At 40.2% G+C, this 26,939-nt stretch overlaps 1 protein-coding gene across 4 annotated transcripts; it reads right to left on the minus strand.

Annotated features, from left to right (window-relative positions):
- Window positions 1-1,358: 1,358 nt before the first annotated feature.
- On the minus strand, window positions 1,359-5,544 carry masp2 (MBL associated serine protease 2). Of its 4 annotated transcripts, none has more exons than XM_019349279.2 (7): window positions 5,491-5,544; window positions 4,893-4,985; window positions 4,600-4,722; window positions 4,330-4,507; window positions 3,224-3,355; window positions 1,842-2,038; window positions 1,359-1,637 (listed from the first exon to the last, which is right to left on the minus strand). In XM_019349279.2, exons 1-7 carry the CDS (start codon window positions 5,527-5,529, stop codon window positions 1,458-1,460), a joined length of 942 nt encoding a protein of 313 aa, XP_019204824.1. In that variant the 5' UTR covers window positions 5,530-5,544; the 3' UTR covers window positions 1,359-1,457. The 4 variants fall into 4 exon arrangements, with proteins under 4 accessions (XP_019204824.1, XP_025757769.1, XP_025757768.1 ...); XM_025901984.1 differs by lacking the exon at window positions 5,491-5,544 and adding an exon at window positions 5,291-5,314; XM_025901983.1 differs by lacking the exon at window positions 5,491-5,544 and having other exon boundaries at window positions 4,893-5,039.
- Window positions 5,545-26,939: the final 21,395 nt, after the last annotated feature.

Below are 26,939 nucleotides of genomic sequence, written 5' to 3' on the forward strand. Positions count from 1 at the left end.
TTCCACCGCGCTGTTGTCCCACATTATTGTGACAGATATTGAAAGCCTTTAGAATCCAATACAATCCAAATGGGAAAAAAAATACAGTTCAGTACTTTTGAGATTTCCTCAAAGGCTTTGCACTGTAAAGTGCCACAGCAGTATTGTTTGGCCTTAAAACCAAGGGATCTCCTTAGTGATATTAAATTTGAAGACTCTAAACACCTATTGGTGAAGGTGAAGGAGTATGCGTGGTCAGGAACATTATTACCAATGACAAAAAAGCGGCTGTCTCTGATATTGAGACTTTATATTTCTCTCTATAGCAACTTAACTGAGTTCGTGCACTAGTGTAATAGTGATGGGCATATTAGCTATAAACCTGACAGCCTACTGGCAGCGTGCTGCGGCTGGATATTTTTCAACAGCTGGTTAATGGGTTTCATGGTGTGCGTAATTCCTGTGGAATTAGCTCCAACTAGGCTGGACAGTTAGGAGTGAGCGCGCGAGAGCACAGGAGCGGTCAATTGCTCCGTCATGTCTCACACCTTCTATGCGGATTAGATTATGACTTAACGGCGCTCAGGTAAGAACTGCAGGTTTGCTCGGTAAGCACACAGGAGCCCCGAGGACTGTCTGGTATTTCATGCTGTAAACAAGCCTTAATCCCGTGTGGGCTGACAGCTTACAGAGCACATGTCCACACAGGACCTCGTATTTCTGTTGGGTTGCAAATGACGAGGTGATCTGTGGGTCAGTACACATCATGCTTGGGGTTGTTGCCTCCAAACTACAAAATGTGTGGCTGGGAAAAACAGCTCAATCAAAGCTAACAAACTGTGGTTTAAGAAAGTCACACGTTCACTGAAAAATTGCGCTGACCTAATTCTGCGGGAGGAGGAGGAAGGAAATCAAAACACTGGAGCAGAAGAAACAATAAAATATAAATCAGCACAAGTATTTTTCTGTCACTCACTGACACATTCAGACATGCACTTTTGAACCATCTGAGGGGCACACGGCTGGAGGAAATGTTGTGTGGATAAGTAATTTCTTTGGACTAAATAACCCTATAATGATTGTTTTGATAGAGGAGCATAGCCGGGATTGTTTAAGAACAAGCTGCATAATGTATGAAGGTTAAATGACTAGCATACAGCGCTTCTTGGACCAGACTTACTGACATCTAGACCTTCTTAAATGATTTTCTTATTTCTTCAATTCCTTGGCTAGATTAGAGGATGACTGAAATCACCCACAGCAATTTGAGGAAACCCAAGTTAATGAAAATGCTTGTCTGACTGCACACTGTTAGGTTAAAAGTTGGACACAAAGTATTGATTGTAATGAGCAAAGAGGATCTAAATGATACAACAGTCTCATTTTAATCTCTTTTTATTTGTCTATGTAACAAAGAATAGCAAGATCTTACACAAAATAAGGACAATTAGAATAAGACTCCATGAACTGTAGTGCCATCAGTCTGAAGTCAAAGTAAGGGTCTCTGTCTCGGTACTGGTGTACTTGATCTTCCATCCCTTGTTTTTTCCACTAGAGTCGGACCTGAACTCAACATGCACGTCATAACTTCCCGTGTCAATCCGATCTGGTGGCGTTGGGCCACAGAAGGGCCCATACTCTTTTCCAGCTGTTGAAATCTTTCATGTGGGGACATTAGATAGAAATAAATAAATAAGCATGATTCAGTCCTAACTGATGTCTGGCTAAATATGCATGAAACCACAATAGCTATACAGTATATCACCCAAGCAGGACAAGTTGGTGGCAAAACCGCATGAGGAGGAATACATTGCTCATTCATTAGCTTGTGTGTGTTCAGACTTTGGAGTCAAACAACTGACCTTCAACATATCATACGGACAGGGGGCTTGTGGATGTCCTTCTATGTCAAAGGTTTCCAGGAAGTTCAGGATTATTCGGGAGCCCTCTGGCAGACGGATGGTGTGGTTGCACCGGCTCATAGGTGGGTAGGGGTTCGGATAACCCGGACTAGTCAGAACCCCCGAAGGAGACGTCAGCACCTGGCTCTGGCACGGCACTGCGAAGAAGACTCATGCACTAAAAGTGATCATTTTGAGGCACTGATTTAACCATTTTGTAAAGCTGTACCGACAGCTGCTGGGTTCTGAAGTGCTGGCTTTAAAGAGTTTTTGATTAGAACAAAATAATTGTTTCACATCAATTGAAACATTTCCTGGCATCATAAATGATGAGATTCATTTAGGTTTTGCCTTTTTGTCCCAGCAAATGTGCAGATGTTGCCTCAGACAAAAACAAATGAGGATTGCAAAGAGGCAGAGTTGCTGTAATTCATATAATTAGTACAATCTGTAGGCAGATAATCATTTTTGCCTATTCATCGCATGATTTGTTTTGTCACCCTTTTTCCTCTGGCAAAGAATAATAATTTAAGGCACATCAGCTCGTAATTGTGATTAATTACCTTGTGTCAGTACATTATTAGTGCTGCACACAGGTATCAATTTTTAATGCCATTTTGAAGTCGCTTTTCCCTCAGGAATCGACAGTAATTAACCTCGCCTTACACCAGCTGGCAGAGATCAACTACTTTGTGCATCAGTATGCTTTTTCAGTCTGAAATTAGTGAGCACAGGCCAGCTATGACAAAATGAAATCCAGTACGGAGCACCGGCAAGTGTGTGCCCTGTGTGAAATATCAGCAAATTGTTTTTTTGGGGGGGAGATGTTTTTTTTCCTGCAGTATTAGGGAATAATGAGAGCATTTTGAATGACAAATGACAACAATTAGACTTAAATCCAAGTTTACGACACAGCAGTCTGATCCCATTTCTATGCCCGTCTTCAAAAGTCTGATAAGGAACTATTCGTGTTTTAATGGCCTTAAAAAAACCCAAAGATACTCTGGGGTGCGCCGCTGTGCCAACTGAAAGATTAGGCCATTTCATGTGTTTACATCGTCAGTGAATGCAGGGAAATTGAATGTGTTGTTGCTAATGTCTCAAAGCAGAGGTCAGACACCTGCTTTTCTTCACTGTAAATAGTGTCGGCTGTTTCAGATTTGAGAGGATCTGAGCAGCAGCGTGTTTAGCTCCAGAAACACCTAATACCCTATTTACAAATCAATATAGTCAGAAATTGTATACCAAGTTCTTAACGTTGCACCCTGCTAAATAGCTTTTGACCCACAGTGATTGAGCTCAGATAAACATGCCTCTTGAGCCTCGCTCTGTATCGTTCTTACCTGTGCAGGATCTTCTGTTGTCATGGAGAAGGTATCCTTGTCTGCACGTGCAGTAATAGCCACCGATGTAATTGTGGCAAAAATGATCGCACACTCTCTCCCCTTCTACCTTGGACAGGCACTCATTGATGTCTGTGACAGAGTAAATCAATAAATATGCATCCCCTCCCCCATCCATGAACACACCTGAGAATGAGTATAAATCTGCTAAAACCTTTAGCCTACCAAGCAATCTGATGATTATTTGCTTGATTTACATCGCCCTAAAGTGCATATGCCATCATGGCCTTCAAAACTTGTTAGAGATAAAAACAAAAGACACTTTTCTAACTCAGGTGTGTTTACTGCAGTGGTTCTCCAACTGTGGAGTCCCATTGGTGGCGTATGGAGCCAAAACAGGTGGAGTGGAGTGTGGAAAGCCAAGAGAAAACTGGACTGAAGCTAAGTTAACACACTCGGATGCTCTTCTGATGGTTCTGATTGTGGATGTCTGACTTTTTTAAAAAGAAGAAGAAGAAGTGGGGATGTGATCAGTGAGGGGTCTTTTTGGCTTCCGGACTGGGGCATAAGGGTAAAAGTTTGAAAACCACTGATTTACTGCTAAAACTAAATGAATCTGGTTCATGCTAAATCTGACTCCCAATTAGCTGAAACTAAACAATGATCACAAAAACAGTTTTTTCATAGGCTCTGCAAAAGTCTCTGGGGTGTGCCACTGCAGCCAATTAAAATAACAGTTTAACTGTGGGAAAACACATTTTTTTTGTTAACTTCAGAGTCATCAACACTTAAATCCCAAGAGAAGATAAAAAAGAGGGCCTGTAATGAAACCATGATAAATAAATAACACTTACATTATATATAAAATTAAGAGCCTTCTAAAATAATTTCTTGATGTGGGGCATTTTTCCTGCTGTTTTCCAAAATATTACATTGTATTTGTAGTTTGCTGTCTGACTTTTTTTAATGTGAATAATTAAAAGATTGCTGCATATACCTGTGCAGACTGCATTTCAGTAGAAACTTCACTACTCTTTGTTCTGTGTAATTACAGCTGAGAAAAATGTGTCTCCCTTCTGGCAACAAATGTCACTATTTTGCATCACCTTCTGAGGTGTAAAATGCTTGGAAGCCGGTGAATCGTCCCTCGTTAGAGTAGTCACTCCTAAAGACCACTGACATGAGGTTTCGGGCTGACAGGATGATTGTATTCCTCGGGGTGCTTTCATGGTTCTTCTCTTCCTCTCCGCAGAACCGCAAGGTTTCATTCCCCTCTGCCAAAACCTGGTTTGACAAGGTCAGAGGCCTTTTAGTGAGCAAGCTACTGATGCCAAGTCAGTGCACATAATGGGATGCTGACTTCCTCCTACATGTACCTGGATGTAGTCATATTCACACTGGTCTGAGAGTTCCATGCTGAAGTGGGTAAAGTAGAGTTTGACCCTGTGGCCATCTGGGACAGTGATGTTCCACACTACGTGCTGGTTGTCAGGGTAAGGCTGGGGGAAGTTGGGAGAGGTGAAGCTGCCGTATAACCCTGTCATTTCCACACTCAGCGAGACATGGAGTAGAGAAAAAAGAGCAACAACATAGAGGCCGCTGGGAAAAATTAGGTGTGATGGCATCAGTTACAAGGATTGCTTTGTAAAAATGAATAACTAGCACTCACCTGGTCATGTTGGCTTCTCAGTCCCCGGACAGTGCCTGTGTAGAAATGGTTTGCTTTCACTAATCTGGGGGTAAATGAACTCGGCTGTCCTGCCTGGTTGACATTTAGGTAAACAAAGTGAGCGAGACACATGATCACATAGTTTTCATTCTCCACCTTCTTCAGTTAGGAATAAATCAAACAGATGTATGACAGCAGACTCATTTCTATGAGACATTCTATATACCGTTGGCCACAATATTTTACCACAAAGATTAGAACATATGTCCTATGTATTAAAAGTACTCCGCTGCAGTGAATGATAGCTCTCTAATAGACTCCAGCTTGTTCATGTCTTTACACATTAAGGATAATTACGGAGTTCCACAGGGTTCTGTACTGGGACCAGTTCTATTTACATTATACATGCTTCCCTTAGGCAGTGTTATTAGAAAGCTGTCACGTCCGGTGTGGCAGACGTGTGGAGTTTGTAGAAAGGACCCAAAAGGCGGCAGCTCTGGTGCAGGTGAGTATTTATTTACAGGAGTGGGCACAAACAGCAATGGTGGGTGAACATGAAACTGGAAAACCTAAACTGGGTAAAACTAACAAAACAAACCAGAAACGAAGATGCAGGGAGGTCCGGGGAAATACACATGGAGATACGCAGGGAGACCGAGGGGAAACAACACAGAATGACGGAGGGGACTAACGCAGACGAACCAGCAACCACTAAGACAGAAGACACGACTTAAAAACACTCAGAGAACAAAGGGAGATTACACACAGGTGGGGGACACAGCTGGGAGTGATTAACGTGACGAGACTAGGGAGGCAAACTGAAAACACTCACATAGGACACAGACCTTCACAATAAAACAGGAACTTACACATGCAAGGACACAGACTAAGAAACGCGGACATGACACAGGAACACACGGGCAGCACAGAGTAACACTAAACAGAGGAAGAACAAAACGCTGGGTCAAAAGGACCCAGGATCATGACAAAAGCATAGCATACATTTGATACCAAGCTTTATTTATAAATGAAGCCAATAAGTTAATTTGCATGGATGTCTTAAAGACATAATGACGCCTAACTTAAAATAGTTAATACATTTATTACTTCTAGGCTTGACTATTGTAATTCATTATTATGAGGCTGTGCTAGGCCTAGGCTGCTGGGGACTTCCCTTGATGCACTGAGCAATTTTTCTTTACTTCTCTCACCTGATTCTCTCTTCTCTTTTCTTTTTCATTCACCCCCAACTGCTTGTGACAGATGGCTCCCTCCTTGAGCCTGGTTCTGCCAGAGGTTTCTTCCTTTTAAAGGGGAGTTTTTCCTTTCCACTGTTGCCAAGTGCTTGCTCAATATTAAGTGAAGCAACTGTTGTTGTAATTTTAAACTATATAGATAAAACTGAATTAAAAACGGAATTGAATATATACTGTGCCAAAGTGTTATATCACCCTCAATCAACTATCACTTGTACTGCACACAAATGTTTAGACAGTGATGCTGACCAGACTTAGACGACTAATTATTTTAGACGCTGCTCTTATAATGGCTAAGCTGAGAGGTTGTTAAATAAAAGCCACAGAAAAATAAATACACTATACCCACAACATTTACCAGGCTGGCCCTTTTGTTTGCACCTAATTACTTCATCAGGGATGAAAACATTCAGTGGTACATCAACAGCAGTTTCCCGGCGGATGAAACCAGATTGCATCAGTTTTTTTCAGCACTTCGCCAAATGCTTTGGGTCAGACTTCATTGTAAAAGCCATTATAATGAGGGAATAGCAGCGTATTCATGCTGTTTTGATGGAATATGTATATTGATGTTATTCAGAAGGGACTGAGGCCTTTCACCCAGCAACAGTTGTACAATAAACTACTTATAATAACCAAACCCACGTTTTCCCTAACATTAAAGCTCTAATGGCTAGTACTCAAAGTGAATTACAATAATTATCCACATGAAACATCAAAGTTAAGTTCCCTTCGCACCTTTTTGATAGTACTCTTTTTCAACCATTACCTTGTTGTTTTCCTAATTGCGAGCCATAATGCTGAGCAACAGTGGAGTGTGTGCTCATGCCAGATGTTCTCCTGCTGGATATCATCCTGCTGCCACTCAGGCTTTTAGAATCCAGTGTGATGCATCAACAGCAATGACACCCTCTGACTAACTTCATTATGAAAATAAACAATTAGTAGCTATGCTCGCTGATTCATCCTGACCTGGGGTCTTGTTCTTTTTTTGTCTCTGAGAGTACAAATTAATTTAATTATTAATTTCAAGCTTCTGAGCTTTTATTTCCAGTGAAGCCACTAGGATCTTGGAGGTGAAAATAGAGAAAAATCCTGGGCTATTTTCACTCGGGTTACTCTCCAAGGAGCTGCATCATCTGTCATAACACTATAAACAACCTGATAGTGTTCTTATTTCGCCACCCCCTGTGAATGTTTCACTGTTGGCTTAAAGATGTTCTACCTAGTTTTAATATTTGGTATAGCTTCTTAAATAGATACATTTGATAATATATGCTGTTGAAGGCAATGCCACGTGTTTTTAAGTTTTGATAAGCTTTTAGTTTTGTGTTAGATTATAGAGTATTTTACTTTAAGAGGTCACTGCCCTTTTAAACCAAACCTGCCCTTTACATTTTATATGTTTCACCTGCTCTTTTCATATGAGCATGCTCTATTGTATCTATTGTATCCATTCATTGTTATATTGTTGTATATTTTTAAGATATAATAACAGGATTGACACTGACTTAGCATTTATTTACATATGATGGGTGGTAACAGCATAAAGCCAAAAACACCAAAAACTTAAATATGGGACATAAACTGAATAATCTGAGTTTAAAACCTTTTTTGCATTTATACGTTTAACTTATTGTGCTCACCTTACTTCCACTGGTTGAATGGAGTAGTTTTGCCTGATATACAGTTTCAAATATCCTTATTTATCTCATTCTGGGCCTTAGTGTGGCCTTCCACTGGCAAATAACACCAGAATGCTAGTGCTTCAAATTTAGTGAATGAAGTTCTGGTATTTTATTACTTGGCATTATTTAGCATTCTCCAAGCCTTTGCATTGCACCCTTACGGTTTATGGATGCAGCTCTGTATTGGTGGTTGCTAGCCAATAGCTTTGACCTCCACTCTGTGTTTGTTTTATATATATTTAACATGGGTGCAAATTAGTGTTAGCATAAGTGTTTTCTCTGAAAAAGATGGTACCTGTGGATTCTGATGGTTGTGAAATTCCAGGATAAATAAATCAGGTAAACTTAAATTAATGAAATTAATTTTTCTGCTTTTTGTAAAATTGGTAACAGTGTTGAAATGGTTACTGTTGCACACACAGTCTGGTCAGAAAAGCTTGGGTAAATACCAAGTCCAAATAGGACTGACCAATGGGCTACCATTAGTGTTAGCACAGGACTGAACCATGTCAGTAACAGGGTTGCATGTGGTTGCATGTATAGTGGTGTGAATAAGTGTTTGCCCCCTTCCTAATTTCCTAGTGTTTTGCATATTTGTCACACTTACATGTTTCAGATCATCAAACAAATTGTTATATTAGACAAAGATAACCAGAGTAAATGCAAAATGCAGTTTTTAAATGACGATTAATGGAGAAAAGTTATCCAAACCTACCTGGTCCTATGAAAAGTAATTGCCCCTCTCATAAATCATGAATGAAATGAAAACTGTGTTTAACCACATTTTTTGGAAACCTGAGTTCAATTTCACTAAACACATTGATTACTGGTGAACGGAGAAATATGCATGTCCCAAACCAAAAGATGACATTGTCCAAAAATATAAAACAATGTCTTACAAAAATAAAGAAAACAAAAAGACATTGTAAATGTTTGTCAGTCACTTAATGTGGAAAGCATTTTTTTAAGTTACGCCTTTGCTGAGAGTGAGTCCACATTTTAATTGACACTGAAACAACTGGCACTGAAATGCCATAGCAATAATTAAAAGTTGCAAGACAGCTAATCCCTCATAATGTACTGCTTGTTTGTTTTATTGACGGGACTAACACAGATTTTTTTTTTGTGAGTCCTGGGCGGTTATCTGTTGCCTTTTCTGAAATATGAAAAATTAACCTCACCATACTATTAACATCCTCAGGTCCTGCCTTTAGGTGTGAAAAAAGTTTCCTTTTGTTCTGACTGGCAGTGGACTGGAGGCAGTAATTATACATAGATGAAAAAAGGATATTCACATTAAAGGTTAAAGTGGAATTTTCATAACATTTCTATTTGTTTGCTTGGCTCATGCTGGTTGTTGTAATGCCCTGTGGTCAGCAAACTACACATCAATACTCATTTCGTGGTTGAGGGATATTTCTCCCATCTCTTCTTTGCTTTCTTTGCTGTTATAAATGCTACTGCCAATACATTTGCATTTTAGTTACAAAAAATAAGATAATAATAACTAAATAAAAATATTAGCAGCCAATAATGCAGTTGGTTTATTTGCTGTTCTATTTTATTTTGTTTTAAAATGAGGATTTATGGTTTGCCCAAAGAGCTTACATGTAGCTTTAATTGTGCAACTCTGATTCCCATCCTTAATGCACTCATTATACAAATATTATAAAGGCTTCGGGATACATATTATTACTGGGGCAAGTACTGTACACGTGCGTCATGAAAAACGCACATCGGCAAGACTCAGGTCAGTGTTGCGTTTGTGCATGCACCGTAGATAATTTGCTCACACACAAAGCTGAGCATGCACTCAAAACGTGCAGAGACACAACGCTGAGGCTGTTTTGATTTCAGCATGATCAAATCTTGACTGGCCGTGCGCGCAAGACAGACACCGTCCTCACAGCACTGTTCCACCTGCTTGCTGTGCCATGCAGTAATGAAGTGCTTCCTTATAGAAAGTCAGCTGGTCACTGAAGAAGGAATAGGTCCGATCAGATGAAATGACAAAGAGACAGTGACTGGAGAGTCAACATGTGGCAGTTATGGAGCTTTAGAGAGAGCTCAGTGCTAATACCAGATGGTGGAAAGAGGAAAAGGAGGAAATACTTGCAGTATTTACACCCCTCTCTGCTGGCACTTCAGTGATCTCAACATGCTGCTAACACAGTTTTCCCAAGCTATAGTAGCTCTCCGAACATCTTGTGTGAACAAATTATACTACTAGACATGCTAGCATACTTGGTGAGTGTATTTACCCTCACTATGACACCCTTGTGCCATCTTCATACACACTCTCATCCTCTTTCTCCTTTCCACCGGCTGCAATCAGAGCAGTCCCAACCACCCACAGGCTGTAAACTGTAATTAAGGACTTGAATAAGTGGGGATGTGTCAGTTGATTTGAGCACGAAGGAACAATGTAGAGTTAATCCACTGTAATTTGCTCGTCCGCTGTAGTTACATAGAAAGTTTAAGCTTCCACAACTGTTGCAAATAACAGATGATTTAAAGACAAAAAAACAAAGACAGGCCTTGACGTCTATCGGTGTCAGATACTCATTCACTCATTTGTCCGTCTTACAGCGCAGCGATGTAAAATGTTGCAGGCACTTCGATTTATAGAACAGAGAGGAAGGTTTCAGATATCATTCCCCACCTCGCATTTCCAGAATTTCACTCTGTTGTCACACTCCTCTTGAATCCTCGAGGCCAGATATTCAGGAGCTAAAGAAATAGAATTGATGGACTGTCGTCAGCATAGAGCACATTAACATTTTTCTTTGTTCTGAGGGGAGCAGAAGAGCAGCAGGTTTCGTTTAATGTTTCCATTAACGTTGCTGTTGTTCATGTTTCATTGTGTGTGGGCGAACAGTAAATGGGATTTAAAAAAAAGAAAAAACACCTGGAAATGTCTTGCAGTGATTTCTTGTTAAGGACCCACTTCAGTTTTCTCCGTGGGGTGGTTTCAGAGGAAATGGAATAAATACGAAAGTGTGAACACACAAATAACTGCAGGGAGCAAATACTTCACCAATGTTCAGCAGCAAATAAGCTGAAAGATAAGACTGATGAGTCAAACTAAATGATGGCAATACAATTTTAATGCTGTCACAAAAATTTTATTGTTTTAAAAATATTAAATTCGGCTTAGAGTTTCTTTGTATCACAAGATAGTCTGACTCAAGCCTCTTTTATAGGGTGAATAAAATTAGGTCAATAAAAGTCATTAGTCATACTGGCAAGCTCTTGTCCTGTGGGTGGTTTTTGTCAGGCCTGCTGCACTTGTTAGCTTCGCTCATGTATGAAAACACAGACATGTGAAATTATCATGTTATTCTTTTGACCTTCACTGTATATAGTAAGGTGGCAAAAACGGCTTTTCATGAACACTAAACAAATGAATAACACAAACATTGTTCTTCTTCGCTGCAAGCTACGTTGTAATTGTTTAAGTCAAAGTAATCGATTACAGTATCACTGTTTGGTGAACACTTATACAGTGTACAGATACTTATAGAGTACACTTATACACTTTTATACATTTTTTTTTAGCAAAATGTATTTACAAAGTACACATAATGTATTCTGCATTAGAGCAAGATACATGTAACATATATATATATAATGTCATACACATAATCTGTTATGACACACACACACACTCACTCACACATACAGTTAAGCCCAAAATTATTCATACCCTATGCAAAAATTGCTAATTCCATGTCTTTGTCTATGAAAAGAAGGACTGAGAAAACTTTGGTTTCAATCCATTTTAGTTATGGCAGATTACAAACCAATACACCAAATCTGGTTTCTTTGCTGTTGACTTAAAGGTTACATAATCAACATTTTAGGTTTTTATGCCTGTCCATAATTATTCATACCCCATGATTAATAGTCAATTGCATAGCCTTTGTTTGCAATGACAGCTTGCAAACGCTTTCGGTAGTTGCTGATCAGGTTTCTGCAGACTTCAGCAGGGATTTTTGCCCATTCCTCTTTTGCGAAGGTCTCCAAGTCATTGAGGTTAGGTCTTCTTGCTGAAACTCGTTTCTTAAGCTCCCTCCACAGATTTTTGATCGGGTTCAGGTCTGGGCTCTGGCTTAGCCACTCCAAAACAGTCACATTATTGTCCTTTAACCATTTCTTGACTACTTTCGCTGTGTGCTTAGGATCATTGTCCTGCTGGAAGATCCACTGCTGCCCCAGATCAAGTTTTTCTGCTGACTGCTTGATGTTTTCCTCCAATATCTCCATGTACTGTTCCTTTTTCATGATGCCATTCACTTTGATTAGATTGCCAGGCCCACTGGCAGAGAAACATCCCCAAAGCATAATGCTTCCACCACCATGCTTGACTGTCGGGACTGTGTTCTTCGGTTGGAACGCTTCACCTTTCCTTCTCCAAAGAAGGCCACATCCCTGTGGCCAAAAAGCTCCATTTTTGTCTCATCAGACCACAGCATCGACAACCAAAAGCTTGCATCCTTGTCGATATGTGCTTTCGCAAAGGCTAGTCTGGCTTTTACATGCCTAGGCTGGAGGAGTGGAGTCTTCCTTGGCCGGCATCCACGGAGGCCCTCATTGTGCAATGTGCGCTGGAGTGTCTGCCTTGATATGGTGGTTCCAGAGTCACTTAAGTTTTTCAGGATAGCTTTGGTGGTGATCCGAGGATTATTGCTGACCTGTCTCACAACTTTTCTTGACAATCTTGATGTCATCTTTGGTTTCCGGCCACGCCCCTTGAGATTCTCTACAGTGTGGAACTTCTTGAACTTGGTGATAATGCTCTGTACCGTAGCCACTGGCACTTGAAATTGCTTTCCTATAGCTTTATAGCCTTTACCATCCTTGTGTGCATTCACAATGCGCGACCGAAGGTCTTCACTCAGTTCCTTCTTCTTCGCCATGTCAATGGTTTGACTGTTGACCATGAAGTGAGAATGAATGCACACAGTCACTGAATTTATTTCAGTTTATGACATAACAGGGTGCAAAAGGGATTGCATAAGGGTAGTGGGTTATAGGTTTGGCATTAATAATGATGACCCCTACTTTTGACACCCAACAATAGCTTAAACTCCATGATCATTCTATGATCATACAGGGGTATGAATAATTATGGACATGCATAAAAACCTAAAATGTTGATTATGTAACCTTTAAGTCAACAGCAAAGAAACCAGATTTGATGTATTGGTTTGTAATCTGCCATAACTAAAATGGATTGAAACCAAAGTTTTCTCAGTCCACCTTTTCATAGACAAAAATATGAAATTAGCAATTTTTGCACAGGGTATGAATAATTTTGGGCTTAACTGTATATATCAGTGGTTTTCTGTAAGGACATCACTGTCAATTGCGATGTGCATCCATCCCTTACATTATTGCCATCTTTTGGCCACAGTCAACTATTGTCATTGAAAGCTCTGCTAATTTCAATTTCTTAGAAAAGTGTAGTCATGTCTGTGAGGCCAGCAACCTTTACTGGTGGTTTGCACATACAAGTTCTGGATAAAACTCTGGTCTGTAACCGTAAACTGGTCTGCTTTTACTGCTCTGAGATCAGTTACTAGCTAGTAACACCTAGCAGCTAGCATTAGCAAGTAAACAAGCATCAGTGATTTAGCATGATTTTCCTCTTGCTAACAAGCGTAGCCAACATGTGTGATGTAGGGAAGATGGATTTTGAAAAAGTTGTTAATGATTGCTTAAGTAAATTGGCAAGGAAAGCTCTGAGCATGATGGGCAGCTCTGACCATGTCCGGTCCAATAAAACAGGCAAGTTGAGCAGGTGCAGGTTCAGCCAGCACTTTCAGAGTAGCATCAGTAGCATGAAAATCTCTGAATGTAATGTTTAAGAAGCTGTTTTTCCAACAGTCCACCTTCATTTTTTATTTATATTTCTCCTTAATGTATTTATATAATATATTTTAATATAAATAAAAAAAATCAAGATGTAGGCCTGTGTTTCTGAGCTGATGGACAACTGATTTTTTGATAGATAAGTAGTTCTCACAGGGCACCCACTATAAACATACAGTATGAATTATAGAATATGATGCTGGACATTAAACAGAATATGACGTATTCTGTAAATACTTTATAGTAAAGTAAATTTACATTCAAGTGAATGAGCTTAATCTTAAACATATGCAGCAGTAATGTTAATCCATTTAACATGGATAGGGAATATTTTTCTGCAGAATAATTATTTTTATTTTTATATTTATTTATTTTCTTTTCCTAAAGGAATGGGGTTTTTTTCAAATCCTCCACTACTAGTCAATTTCAGCTGATAATAAATAACCTTTGGTAATATAGTAGATAGTTATATAACTCTTGTATTAATAATTATACAATATTAATAATAACTTAAGTGCAGAAAGGTGAAGTTGTCCATGTAGAGTGCAGACAGGCAGCACGAATGGTATGTTTTAAACTGTTTAGAATGATCAGATCATTTAATTATCAAAGTTATGTTTTTCAAATAATTCCCAAAAGCTAAATAGATGTTGATAATCCTGCTACCCTAAGAACTTTATACAGTAAGTTTCATCCTGGTTGATGAACACATCTAGGGAGATTTAGGGAACAAACATGCATGACACCATGACACCGTTGATGATTTCTTAGGTAGTTTTATGGCTCTAAGATTTTACTCATTATTGATATGGTTCATATATTAGTTAACAGTGCATATTTTAAAGGTTTTTCATTTAAAAAGTATAAAAAGTTGTGTCTGGACAATATGTGCACCGTCTCAAAATATAAAGGTCTTTGAACACAGAAAGCACATATTTTCAGAAATCCTTAAAATGTAAATAAGAGATGTGTGTGCCTCGGTGGATTTACTGCTAAGTGTCTCAAACGCCAAGCCCACGTCTTCAGTGTGTAATTTATTGTTCACCTCGGTTCCTTGCATCCCCAGATGCTAATCACCAAGAATGTCTCCTGATGAATTGATGCTGAGCCTTTTGTGCAGGATTTCATTCCTGACGTCAGGCCCATTACTCTTTCAATTTAGCTCGGTGTGGCTCTTTTCCACAGATAACAAATATGGTCATTTCCTTGCTAATTCAAACAGGCTCCAGCTTTAGCAATTCAGTGGACTGCCACAAGGCAGGAAAGCAGTCAGTGACATTGGTGCGAGAAAGCAATGATGAGAAATGGCATGCAGGTGCCACTGAATCCTTTCCTTAATTATGGTTCCTCACTGCCACCGGTTCTCCCTTCGTTATGTTACAAAAAGACTTTTTTTCCTTATAAATCCACTGAATTAAACTACTGAATTTTAACTTAAAAGAAAAAAATAATTGCTTCCCAAATCAGGAAACTTACCACACTTATGTTTTTATTAAGCCTCTAAGCAATGCGCAGTGAAATAAACAGACTCATCATAAGCATATTCATAATATGTGTGTGATATAATAGTGCTGACAGGCTACGACTCACATTACTAACAGATATATGATTTGGGGGTTATTTCTTGTATAATTGATTAAACATTTTCAGCTCTGTTAAGCTTGAGAAAAATTATTATCAACCTAAGCATCAAACATAGATTTCCAATAAGAGTAATGGCATGACTCTTTTGCAGCAGCAGGGACAACTTCACATGCCATTAATAACCAAAAGCTATCACTGTCTCCCTTAATGCTGTGGTGACATTTAGGCTCTTGCATCGCCCCCCTTTTTTTTCTTTCTTTGCATCATAACCAGTCTATTTGACACATAGGGGAATTTCATGTTGTTAGAGCGACTGCAATCAGGTGTATTGCCATCCCACAAGGGCCCAATTGTCCTGAAAATAGTCAAAAGCAGCACTACACCCTGGGAGAAAATATCAGTATTACTTGAGATCCTCATCTGCTGCTGTGGCAACACATCTATTACAGGTGCAAATGCTGAGCCAAACAAGGACGCTTCTAGCTAATCACGGCAGTGTTGTTATTGTGATTAGAGACCTATATTGTACACAATGCTGTGCTTAAACAGGGCAGCTGATATCATCTCATCATCTTTCTTCCCTCCCTGAAGTCCTAGTCTTCTGATGACACTATCAACATGATTGGCTCCTGGTCATGACACTCAGTATAAAAGGCAAACTAATGAACTGTGATGGAAACTCCCACTATTTCAATATGACAGATCATGCCCATTCTAATGGTATGATACAATGGCACTCAGCTGTTATAAGATATATAGAGAGACTAAGACTAATTCATTGCGTATATTACTGGGTATATTACTCAGGAGTATATAGCTGTGGCAGATTTCCCTCCACCACGGCCTGAGTGGAAAATGGTCTTGAACCTGAAGGATTGGAAATTTGTTTTTTGCAACTTTGTGGCACATAGACAGCAATATATATTAGATGTAGGAAAAAGAACATAAAATGACAAGCGTATAAAATGATTAGATTAGTTGTCAGTGTAGAGAATCATTCAGTTGGTCAATGAAGCACAAAACAATTAATCCTTACAAGTTTGCATTGTCACTCAATTACGACTCCACCTCCACATCGCAATTCATCCGCTTCACAGCTCAGACTTAACCACTGCTGTGCTGCTTAGCTTAAGTAAAATTCAACAGGTTAAAATTGGGGGAAAAAAGTAGAAAGTTTGCTAAAAGTGAACACCCGAAACACATAATGTGTAGCTGGCTCCTGAATATTTGGCCCAGTTATCTTTTTTGATGAATACCATCCATCCATCTTCTTCTGCTTATCCGGGGCTGGGTCGCGGGGGCAGCAGCCTAAGCAGAGAAGCCCAGACCTCCCTCTTCCCAACCACCTCCTCCAGCTTGTCCGGGGGAACACCAAGGCGTTCCCAGGCCAGCCATGAGATATAATCCTGGGTATCCTCCCAGTGGGACATGCCTTACCCAGGAGGCGCCCAGGAGGCATCCTTGTCATATGCCCGAACCACCTCAGCTGGCTTCTTTCGATGTGGAGGAGCAAAGGCTCTACTCTGAGCCCCTCCCGGATGGCTGAACTTCTCACCCTATCTCTAAGAGAGAGGCCAGCCACGCTTCGGAGGAAGCCCATTTCTGCCACTTGTATCCGCTATCTCGTTCACTGTCCACAGCTCGTGACCATAGGTGAGGGTAGGGACGTAGATCGACCGGTAAATTGAGAGCTTCGCTTTTACACTCAGCTCTCTCTTCACCACAACAGACCGGTACAGCGTCCGCATCACTGCACCAATCCATCTGTCGATCTCCTGGTCCCCTCTCCCATCACTCGTGACCAAGACCCCAAGTTACTTAAACTTCTCCACTTGGGGCAGGAACTCGTCCCACACTCAGAGCGGGAACTCCACCCTTTTCCGGCTGAGGACCATGGCCTCATATTTGGAGGTCCCGATTCTCATTCCCACCGCTTTACACTCAGCTGTGAACCGTTCCAGTGCAAGCTGGAGGCCATCACTCGATAAATTGAGTTTTATAATTTAAAAATAAATAAAACTGACAAATACAAACTGAATGCATGTTTGTAGATTTTGAACTTTTGTTTCTGTTGCTACATGACGGCCAGTTTGCTGAACGTAAATGGTCGTCTTTCTCTATGTGGATCAGAACACTGCTATAGGCTGTACCCTGCCTATCACTGCTCATGACAGTTGTCGTAGCCTCCAGCCCCCTAAATCCTTGACTTGGGTAGGCAGAAGGAAATGGATGGATAGCTCCTACTACTGGGGGCGATTGTGGCTCAAGAGTTGGCAGTTCGTCTTGTAATCGGAAGGTTGCCGGTTCGAGCCCCGGCTCCGACAGTCTCGGTTGTTGTGTTCTTGGGCAAGACACTTCACCCGTTGCCTACCGGTGGTAGTCAGAGGGCTGGGTGGCGCCAGTGTCCGGCAGCCTCGCCTCTGTCAGTGCATGTGGCTACAATGCCATCACCAGTGTGTGAATGGGTGGATGACTGAATGTAGTGTTAAGTGCTTTGGGGTCCATAGGGACTAAGTAAAGTGCTATACAAATACAGGCCATTTACCATTTTACTACAGTGCAGGTAGTCTCAGACACATCGTTTGATCTGCTCATACATGCTAAAAATGAATCCATGTTATGTGTTGCTGAGTAAGCAAAAGTTAGCTCTGCAATGCAGAGTGAAAATTAAGAAACTAAGATGAAATTAGAGGAAAGGAAGATCACATCTGCTGCTGGTGTGAAGATATGTGCCGACGGAGGCGACCATACGGGCTGGGTCGGTAATACAGCAGCAGGTGGAGAGCACTACATATTGAATTACAAGCCTCTCCTCCCCCTTTGATCTAGCCGCAGTCAGTGGACTTAATGACTTTTCTGTTATTCTCACAACAAAATATACACCTATGATCGCCATATACTCCATCTTGTTCCTGGTTATTACATCTTATTAAGACATTTAGTTGGATGTCCAGAGGTGGCAAAAGTACATTTGGTACCTAAGCAGAAGTACAAATACTAGTGTTAAAAATAGTCCAGTGAAAGTTGAAGTACTGATTCAACTTCTTAGCTCAAGTGAAAATAAAAAAAGTTACAGGCTCTGAAATGTACTCAACGCTCAAATCAGTTAAGTAGAACATGAGCAGAAAAAATGAAAGGAAAATTTATAAAAGCTCTATTTTCTCTTAAATACACTGGAAAGGGTGACTTTGTCTTTAAACAGAAAATTAGTACAGCCAGGGGTTAAAGTGTGTTCAGCTGGTGATGGAACCCTAAAATCGGTTGTAGCAGCTCAGTGTGGGGAAAAGAATCACAACAGCACAATCATTTTTATTGAGAGCTCCAGGAGATTGTCTTTGAGGACAGGTCGTGATCAGCTAATCTGGGCTACTGCTGCTCTGAGATTTACTGTCATAGTATTTGTGATGAGGACCCAAATGCAGACACGGAGGCAGACGGAGGTTTTAAGAGGAAGGAAAACCATCATTGAGCTGATGGAACAGGTACAAAACAAAGACAAATGTCCAAAGCATAAACGGGAACTAATGAAAACCTAAACTGGGAAAGACACAAAAGGGGAACGAAAGCATAGAACAGATTCCTGACTGGAACATTGCAGACCATCTGACAAGAGACAAGGGGACTCTGAGAGAAGGAGGCCTCTCTGAGGCTGACGTCAGTGTTGACAAGCCGTCAACTGGTCCTTGAGTCTATGGGTGCTGGTTTCTCTGGCTCGAATTCTGGTGGAGCAGGACCCTCATGTGCAAGGCCAGACGGAGCAGGGCCAAGCAGGGCAGAGACCTCTGGCAGGCCATGGGTGGACAGCAGTTATCTCCACCTAAGGAACTGGTACAGGTGCAGGGACTGGCTGGGCCCTAGCCACCCTTACCCAGGGAATTGGAATGGGTACAGGGGACCGCTGGGTCCGAGCCCCAGGAACTGAGGGAGTCGCAGGAGCAGGCAGAAGAGAAGGGTCGTGGGAGGTTAAAAGCGTGAGGACTTACATGTAAGCTTTAAATTTCCAGTTTATTAAACACCACTAAAAAGTTATCACCTTTAAATACAACCCCTCTTCTTCCTCTCCTGTCCTCTCTGTCTTTCTCCATCTGTGAGTGAAATCTGTTAAACCAAAAGTCAGAGCCAGTTTTTAAAGTGTAAGAAGTCGAAAGTACAGGTAGTAGTTTAAAAATGTAGGGAGTAAAAGTAAAGAGTTGTCAGAAAAATAAATATTCAAGTAAAGTACAGATATCGGAAAATTCTACTAAGTACAATAATGAAGTAGTTGTACTTTGTTACTTCTCACCTGTGGTGGCGTAAATGCAAACATTAAGCCATTGAAGGAAGTTCTCAGGGAAGATTCAGTCTAAAAAGCACCTGAGGGCTACCATAGTATGTTGATGCTACGTTGCTTGCATGTATTAGCCACGTGATAAGTAATGGGTGGTGCTTTTAGCTATAGTGGTTGAAGGTCAGCCCAAACAATTAAGCTTCTGAATCATCAGATCAGAAAGTCTTCTCCAGCTGGTCTTCTCCCTCATGTTTTCCCTCGGTCTTTAAATGCCTTTTTCGAAAATGTAATTTGGCGTCTTCTGTCTAGCTGTTTAGTACAGAAACTGTGCTCCTGAGATGGTTGCCCTTTAAGCATGTTCTCCCATCTATGAGGACATAGTGAATTCTCTGGACATCACGACTTAGTTTATAGCTTTACATGGGTGTAAACTGTGAAATCTCATTTACACAGTGGGCCATTTGAAACTCTTTCCAATTATGTCTTCTTGCTAAAGGTGGGCTGCAATAAAAGCCACATCTAGACTCATCTCCTAAGGAGTATTGACGCAGACAGGACACATTTCCTCAATTTGCAGTGTACAGGAAGAGTCTAAACACTTTTGTAAATGATTCATTTTGGGGTTTAAAAAAAAAACATAAACAAAGTGAGGCTAAGTTATTTCCGTTAAAATTACATGTAAAATTAAATAAAGCAAAGTAGTCTAAAAACTATCTGAAGCAACTGTAAGACCACCTACCCTGTAAAATAATTCAAGCCTTACATCACACAAACAGCTTAGTGTTCTGATCCAATACAGACAGAAAGTAACCGTATTATTTTTGCAGGTCTAGCAAGTGTAAAATTGCCATCACCTGCAAAATCAGCAAAAAGACCTGCTGAGCAATTTTAGGCTAATTTGCCATCACAGTGGTTATAGCCCTCTTAGCTAAAATTAGAAGGCCATAAAATTGAAGGATGTCCTAAAGTGCATATGATGTGGCACACACATATGCAGCATTATGTACATTACTATGTCTATCATGAGCTATTGTGCGTGGCTGGTGTTTGAAAATGTGGCATTGTATGGTATCTGTGACAGCTCACAAGACCTTCAGAGGGGAAAATGCTCAGTTTCCAGATGTGGTGCTCGTATATTGGTTAAATAAACAGATACCAAAATAAAGAAAAGTTACCTTTTTGACATTTGACATTACACAGGATTGGCAACATATTAAACTCTGTTTTGAGTTTTCTGTAACCTGTTCAGTGAATGGATCCATGGCTGGACCTCGGTATTCCAGCCTGAGTGGTTAGTTTTAAACTAGCACCGCAACACACTAAACCAGCCTAGTTAATGTTGCAAATCACGTATCAAATCCTGTAATAACACCACTTTTCATTTTACCTTGTAAAAGGGTTTGAATTTACTTCATCTAAATATCAGTGTCAACTAAAAGCTTTGAGAGTGTGTTTTGCTTTCATGCCAGAGACCTGCCCAGCTGCCCAGTGTAGTGGCATCCAGAATAAACAGGGTCACTATAGTGACCACCAGCGTGCCGCATCCCTTCTTTAAGCTAGTGACAGCTCATTTTCTGAGCCATGGCTTTAGCACTGAAAGAGCAGAGGGCCCTATAATGATCAGCTTTTAGTGCTGGCACCGGGCAGCTGAATACGCCATCAGGCATCATTAAGCCCTGCTGGGGAAAACAATCTCTTCATTCCCATTGGTGCTCCTAAACAGGGGAACTCTTTGGTAGAAATACACTAGAGATGCTTTATTGTGTGTGGCAAAATGCTTTTTGGGTGTCATTCAGCAGTCAAAGACTCCATATTCCTGATGATGTAAGTTTTAATGACGCATTTAAAAAGTGCAGTTCATTTTACCTGAAAGATCTGGTCGTCAGTTTATTTATTACCACTTAGAAATCTGTACCACAGTCCGGTTTTTATTTTTAAAAAAAGGAAGCAGTGACTGGTCACTAAGATGAAGACAGGAAATCACAGAACTTTCCTTTGAAATGAGAACAGCCCCCTTCAGAAAAAAAGAAGCACTAATGATCTCTCAACAGAAGCAAACCTGCTGCATACACAGAGAGACAGGTCCATTATTCCTGGGCATGTCATGTCCCTGGAACAACAATTTTTAAAAGGGTTCTTTATATATTTATTTGACTTCAGAAAGCCTCAGCTACTCAACCATACTGCGTTTGTTCACTGCTTCACTGTTCACAACCTAAATCTAAAATGTCACAACTAAACAAATTGAGTCTGGCTGACAGGGATGAATAAGCCTGCTACAGGCATTGAGTCCAGAGCTGCTGGGTTGATAAAGTACAAGCGCTCGTCTATGGACTGCAAAGAGCTCCCATCCTCGTATTTAAAGCAAAACATGTACCCAAGAAAATTGTAGTTATATTGTTTTATGCTATATTTAATTTGGCCTGCTCATTCCAAAATCTTTTCAAATGATTTTCCTTCAGCTTTCTTTAGATCATGAGGTATTGTGGTCAGCATTTGTTGTGCACAGGAGAGGACCCAGACTTCCTTTCAGCAGGGAAACTGCCACACAGCCTGTTCACACCTTTTCTCAGAAGCATTCAGCCAAGTGCTGGGTGTTAATTTGGCCTGTCTTCTGACTGATGGGAGGCCCTGTTAGGTAGCCGTTTGACGTTAACCGTTTCTAAATTTCCACCAGAGCAGGATTCAGATCGGTTCTGACACGTCTGTGAAAAACAGAAACAAACAGGGTGATCACATAGCTTCAGCGTGGCCAACACAGTTTACAAGGTCAGCTGGTAGATAAAGGTGAGCTAATCTGTTTGTGAAATAAAATATATAAATTAGTACATTTATAGAATACAGCAATATTTTTTTTTACCATAGTTCTTCAGGCTTTCTGAAGGTCTTTCACAGTTGTTTTTTGGACACTGGATGCGTTTTCATTCATTTTTTTCTCCCAGCTGATCACTTTCAGTGGAATGATTTCTCAGTTGCTACTTAACAAACAAACACTTTGACCTACGAATGATCAAAGCATAAAAAACGACCTAAGCAAACGGAGGAACCAGTGTAAGACAGTTTAGCAAATAACCAAATTGTATCTTTGGGCACTATGTTAGTTGCAGCCTGTAGCAAAAACACACCATTTGTTCCAATTCTTTTAGTTGAATCCATAAAAACACCAAAAATAACACAATTTAACATAAAATCATAATTTCACATCAATAAGGTGATTCCCAACGAGCTATTAGCTGTGTTGTCAGTGGTGTTGGGGATCTTGTTAGAAGTGATGAAATTACGAACATAGAAAAGTACCATCGTATTTTGATCCGCCATGCAGCACCATCTGGAAAGCTTCTCATTAGCAACAACTTCAGCATGTCAGTGCTGCGTGCATATGATCATGTCCGTGATCATATAAACAAGCAATGGAATACATTATGGATTGGCCTCCCCAGAGTCTGGACCCCAACATTACTGGAACATATTTATTTATTTACCTTTATTTAACCAGGAAAAAATAACAGTTTCAGTTTCCTGTCTCGTATTTGTGCTGCAAATGGTTATAATAATGCTACATCTCAGGGTGACTACCTGGGAATATTTAAAAGGGACATGTTAGTTCATGTTAGTTCCAGACATTTATTTAAAATTTGGATCAGCACTCCCGTAAAAATAGTCCACACACATCACATACACGAACAGATTAAAATAAAATAATCATATTTATCGCGGGTTTCTGAATGTTTTTGGACCGCAGTTGATTCAGTGGTGACAATAAATAGAATCATTTCACAGAGTTTATAATCTTGAGAAAACTATATCCATGGATTCAGATGTGTCTTCTTCCCTGTGAATGTATGGGATGTGTGTATGGAAGTTGTAGCAGCACAGTTTCTAGCACACGCTCGGAAAACCCCAGCATTTAACAGCTTTGGTCAGCCTTGTGGATGTAATCATAGCCTTTAATGTGTTCATTTTAAGAACTGCTTCAGGAGAAAAACAAAATTCCCACAAAACTGATGGGAGTTGTTTAATCCACCAATCGGCTTGGCTGCAGAACAGTGGAGCACTTCTCCCTTTGGACAGAGTTCAGTTGTGTATGTGTAGCACTTTTTAAATGAACACAGTTACAAAGTGCTTCAAAATGTGAATAATCATTCAAGAGATGTAAATATATCACCATACACCACATCTAAATAAATATAGCAACTTGATACAGAAATATTGAATTTGGATTAATCACTCCATACGACCTGTTGCCGCAGATTTTCAGTCCAGTTCGTGGGTAATTTGGCACACTTCAGTGTATTCTCCTGAAAAACGCAGCCAATATCCAAAGAAAAACTTCAGAAAACCTGAATAACTATTGGATTATCAGTGACTACATGAATTTCAGCTGAATGCAAGTCATGCAAGTGATTTGAATTAGCATATCACTAGTCCAAAAACACAGATTAATGGGTTGAAAGCACAGGAGCTGTCTCTCGCAGCTGCAGGAACGAGCGATGGTGAAACCATGTAGTAAATGTGTAGACCATAAATCCAAAAACAAGGTGCTGAAATCTGCCAAAAGCTGAATGATTATTTTGATGGGGGTTATTCTACAACAGACTGCTTTCACAATGAAGCTCAACACAAACATTCAAATTAGGACTTTTGTCTTTAATTAAGTAATGAAGTGGAAAATGTGTTTCTTCACTAAATGCCCCAGTTGTTTTCATAGTTTATTGTTAATATGTATTTGGAGCTGTGTATAATTAGACATTTAAGTTTGATTATTATAAGTAATTCCCATGCTATCTGTATTATTACATCACATAAGGTCAACAAGGACTCTGTGTGTGTCGATCGTGGGTTCACTTTGAAGCAGTTTTTGCTCCTGTGAGGTGCACCAACAATACCTAAAGCTTTGTTATTTTTAAAGAGTGGCACATGGAGTCACATTTAAATTTGAATTACACAGTTTGGCCCGAGCACTCCTTTCACTCCCTCTTCAGATCAAAAGGAAAGCCAATAAAATGTGTTACTTGCAGGCATCAGCTTTGAAGTTGCTCCTCTGCATGCTCATTTGAGCCCACGGGCATAAAGTCAGGAGCGGACAGCGCCTTTACTGACATCAAATTGTATTGTGTCGATAAACCCAACCCCAGATAATGATTGGCATCTGATATATTTGAAGGAGCAGAAATGTTTTTATGTTTGACATTTTTCCTTCGTTCTTTAAACCGATTCTATTCTATTGAAAAACACAGTCTAGTTTTCTTACAGACTGTAAACCTGCATATTTTTTTCCCTTTCCTTTTTCAAATGCAAGAATGCAAGATGCCAGGTGATGACCTGTAATCAAGACAGCTCACAGGAGCCTTTGCCTATTCAGCATCGTTAAAAGGAGCGACGGAGCAGAGTTCCCAGCGGTTGTAAGAACCGTGTAATTATACAGCTTTGAAATTCACGGAGCGATAACTCACTGTCACGTGGTCCTTTTCAGCGGATTTTATATTGTCTTGTTCAGTTAAACCCAGGATAGACCGCCGATGAGTCTTTGCTCTCACGTAGTTTTGAACGCATGCAATAAATGGAGGAAAACATATCCTCACAATGGCCTTTAATGTTTCATCAGAAGTGTGAATGTTAACTTTGCACCGGTAAAACGAGTATGATTATGAGTCATTTGGTGCTATTCTTTCTGTGCAGCATGACGAGGTGAAACTAACCCAGTTGAGACGGGTGCATGGAGACAGCACCGGAGCTTTGCCTTTCCTCTGAGTGTTCAGGATTTCTGTGGACTGTGGAGTAATGAAATTTAGGAATTGACGTTTTTCATTTAAGTCTCTCATTTATGTTACTGAGTGTAAAACTCTGCTAAGCATTGGGCAATAATTACTGCTGGCAGAGAAGTTCAAACGGCCCATTCTCTGTGGGTTAGTTGGGTAAATGTTGTTTTGATCCTTCATATGTACTTTGTGCTGCTAATGTGCCATTTTCTACCAGCCAAGTCTCAAATTTCAATACAGAGCCACAGCAACTAAAGTATTCCTCATGCTTACAGTTTATCATTTATGTAACAGACAGCTCGATGTGTTCAGCATCAGAGTTTAACAAGTTGGCAAAACTTAGAGGAAAGGCCAGGGCCGTTAATTTTAAAACCCTTGAACGGGGAAATATAATAATCATCAAGAGGTTCTCCTGTGATTGTTGCATTATTCAGCAGTGCTCTCTTAAACTGTTTGTTTTTGTTGCTCCGTTTTTATGATTGTTCATTTATTCACGTGTGAAAATAAACGGTTCGCTTGAGCAGGCATGAACAGCAGGACATTTCACCTGTATGTCATTTATCACAGGAAATCCATCAGTTCGCTAATAGGGGCCGTGGGCCTGAGTTGGAAGTCGATATTTGATTGCGGCCAGCACCAACTTCACTTTTTCCCTAAATAAGTGGCTAAGAAACACTCATTTTACGGTGGTTGAGCGTGCCAGAAGGGCTGGAGGGTGTGGAGCAGTTGTAGCAGGACTGATTGAGAACTGGGCAGGCGTGCAGCTGACTGGGAGTCAGAATCAGAGAGAGTATTAGCAGGTTGATGGGGGTCTCGCTTCATTATCTTAACATGCAACCAAAGCCTTTTCTGGGCTTTTTCTATTAAACACTGAGGTCAGACTGTCATCAGCGCAACATGATTTTTCTTGCTTATATTGACTTTACGCTCTTTTCATTTATTTCCTTCATTTATTGGTTTTTGTTGATGTGCTTTGACGGCCGTTCTCCTTTTTCCCCACTTTGCGCATAATATTCTAAAACAGAACATCGTGATCGTGTGAACACGGGAGGAGCTTCTGATTTATATACTTTCCTATCACGCTGACATGTTTAACGATCTGTGATAAGTCACTGAAGCGTCTCCCTCAACCTGTGGCGAGGAATTAATAAGGACTACTACTCAAGCTACTTTGACTTAATTCACTTATGATACAGTTTTATTTATAGATGAGTAAAAGGCTATTAATTTAACAATAAAAGGGGGCAGTTTGTTCTTTTTTTAATGCTTCATAGTTATAAAAAAATCCGGTCTTTGTAGCAATATTGCTTCCCCTGGTTATTATTGTGTGTATGCCGGTAAAGTAGAAAGACTTAAAAGAAAATAATGTTTGATCTGCTTTTGAAAAAGAAGTTCCGTATCCACAGGGCACAGCTGCGCCTTAATGTTTCTTAGAAAGAAAAATATTCGCACACAGGAAAGCCCTGAAATATCTCGATTATTTTAGTGTAGTAAAATAGTCCCAATAAAAAATGCAGCTACAATACTTCTAAGAAATCTGCCTTTGCATTTATATTACAGAAGCAGGAGGAGGAATATTTGACCTTCAAAAAACAAAAAGTAATTAACTGTTATCACCA

This window comes from Oreochromis niloticus, linkage group LG20, assembly GCF_001858045.2.
Source record: "Oreochromis niloticus isolate F11D_XX linkage group LG20, O_niloticus_UMD_NMBU, whole genome shotgun sequence".
Classification (NCBI taxonomy): domain Eukaryota; kingdom Metazoa; phylum Chordata; class Actinopteri; order Cichliformes; family Cichlidae; genus Oreochromis; species Oreochromis niloticus.

Bases quoted from the DNA above. Each gene is read 5' to 3' on its own strand.
- masp2 (XM_019349279.2), bottom strand. From the start codon at position 5,529: ATGTGTATTTCCCCGGACCTCCCTGCATCTTCGTTTCTG. The intron at 4,508-4,599 runs GTACATGTAGGA...TTGTCAAACCAG, and splicing joins GTGAATATGACTACATCCAG to GTTTTGGCAGAGGGGAATGA. The intron at 2,039-3,223 runs GTAAGAACGATA...TCTTCTTCGCAG, and splicing joins CAACAGAAGATCCTGCACAG to TGCCGTGCCAGAGCCAGGTG.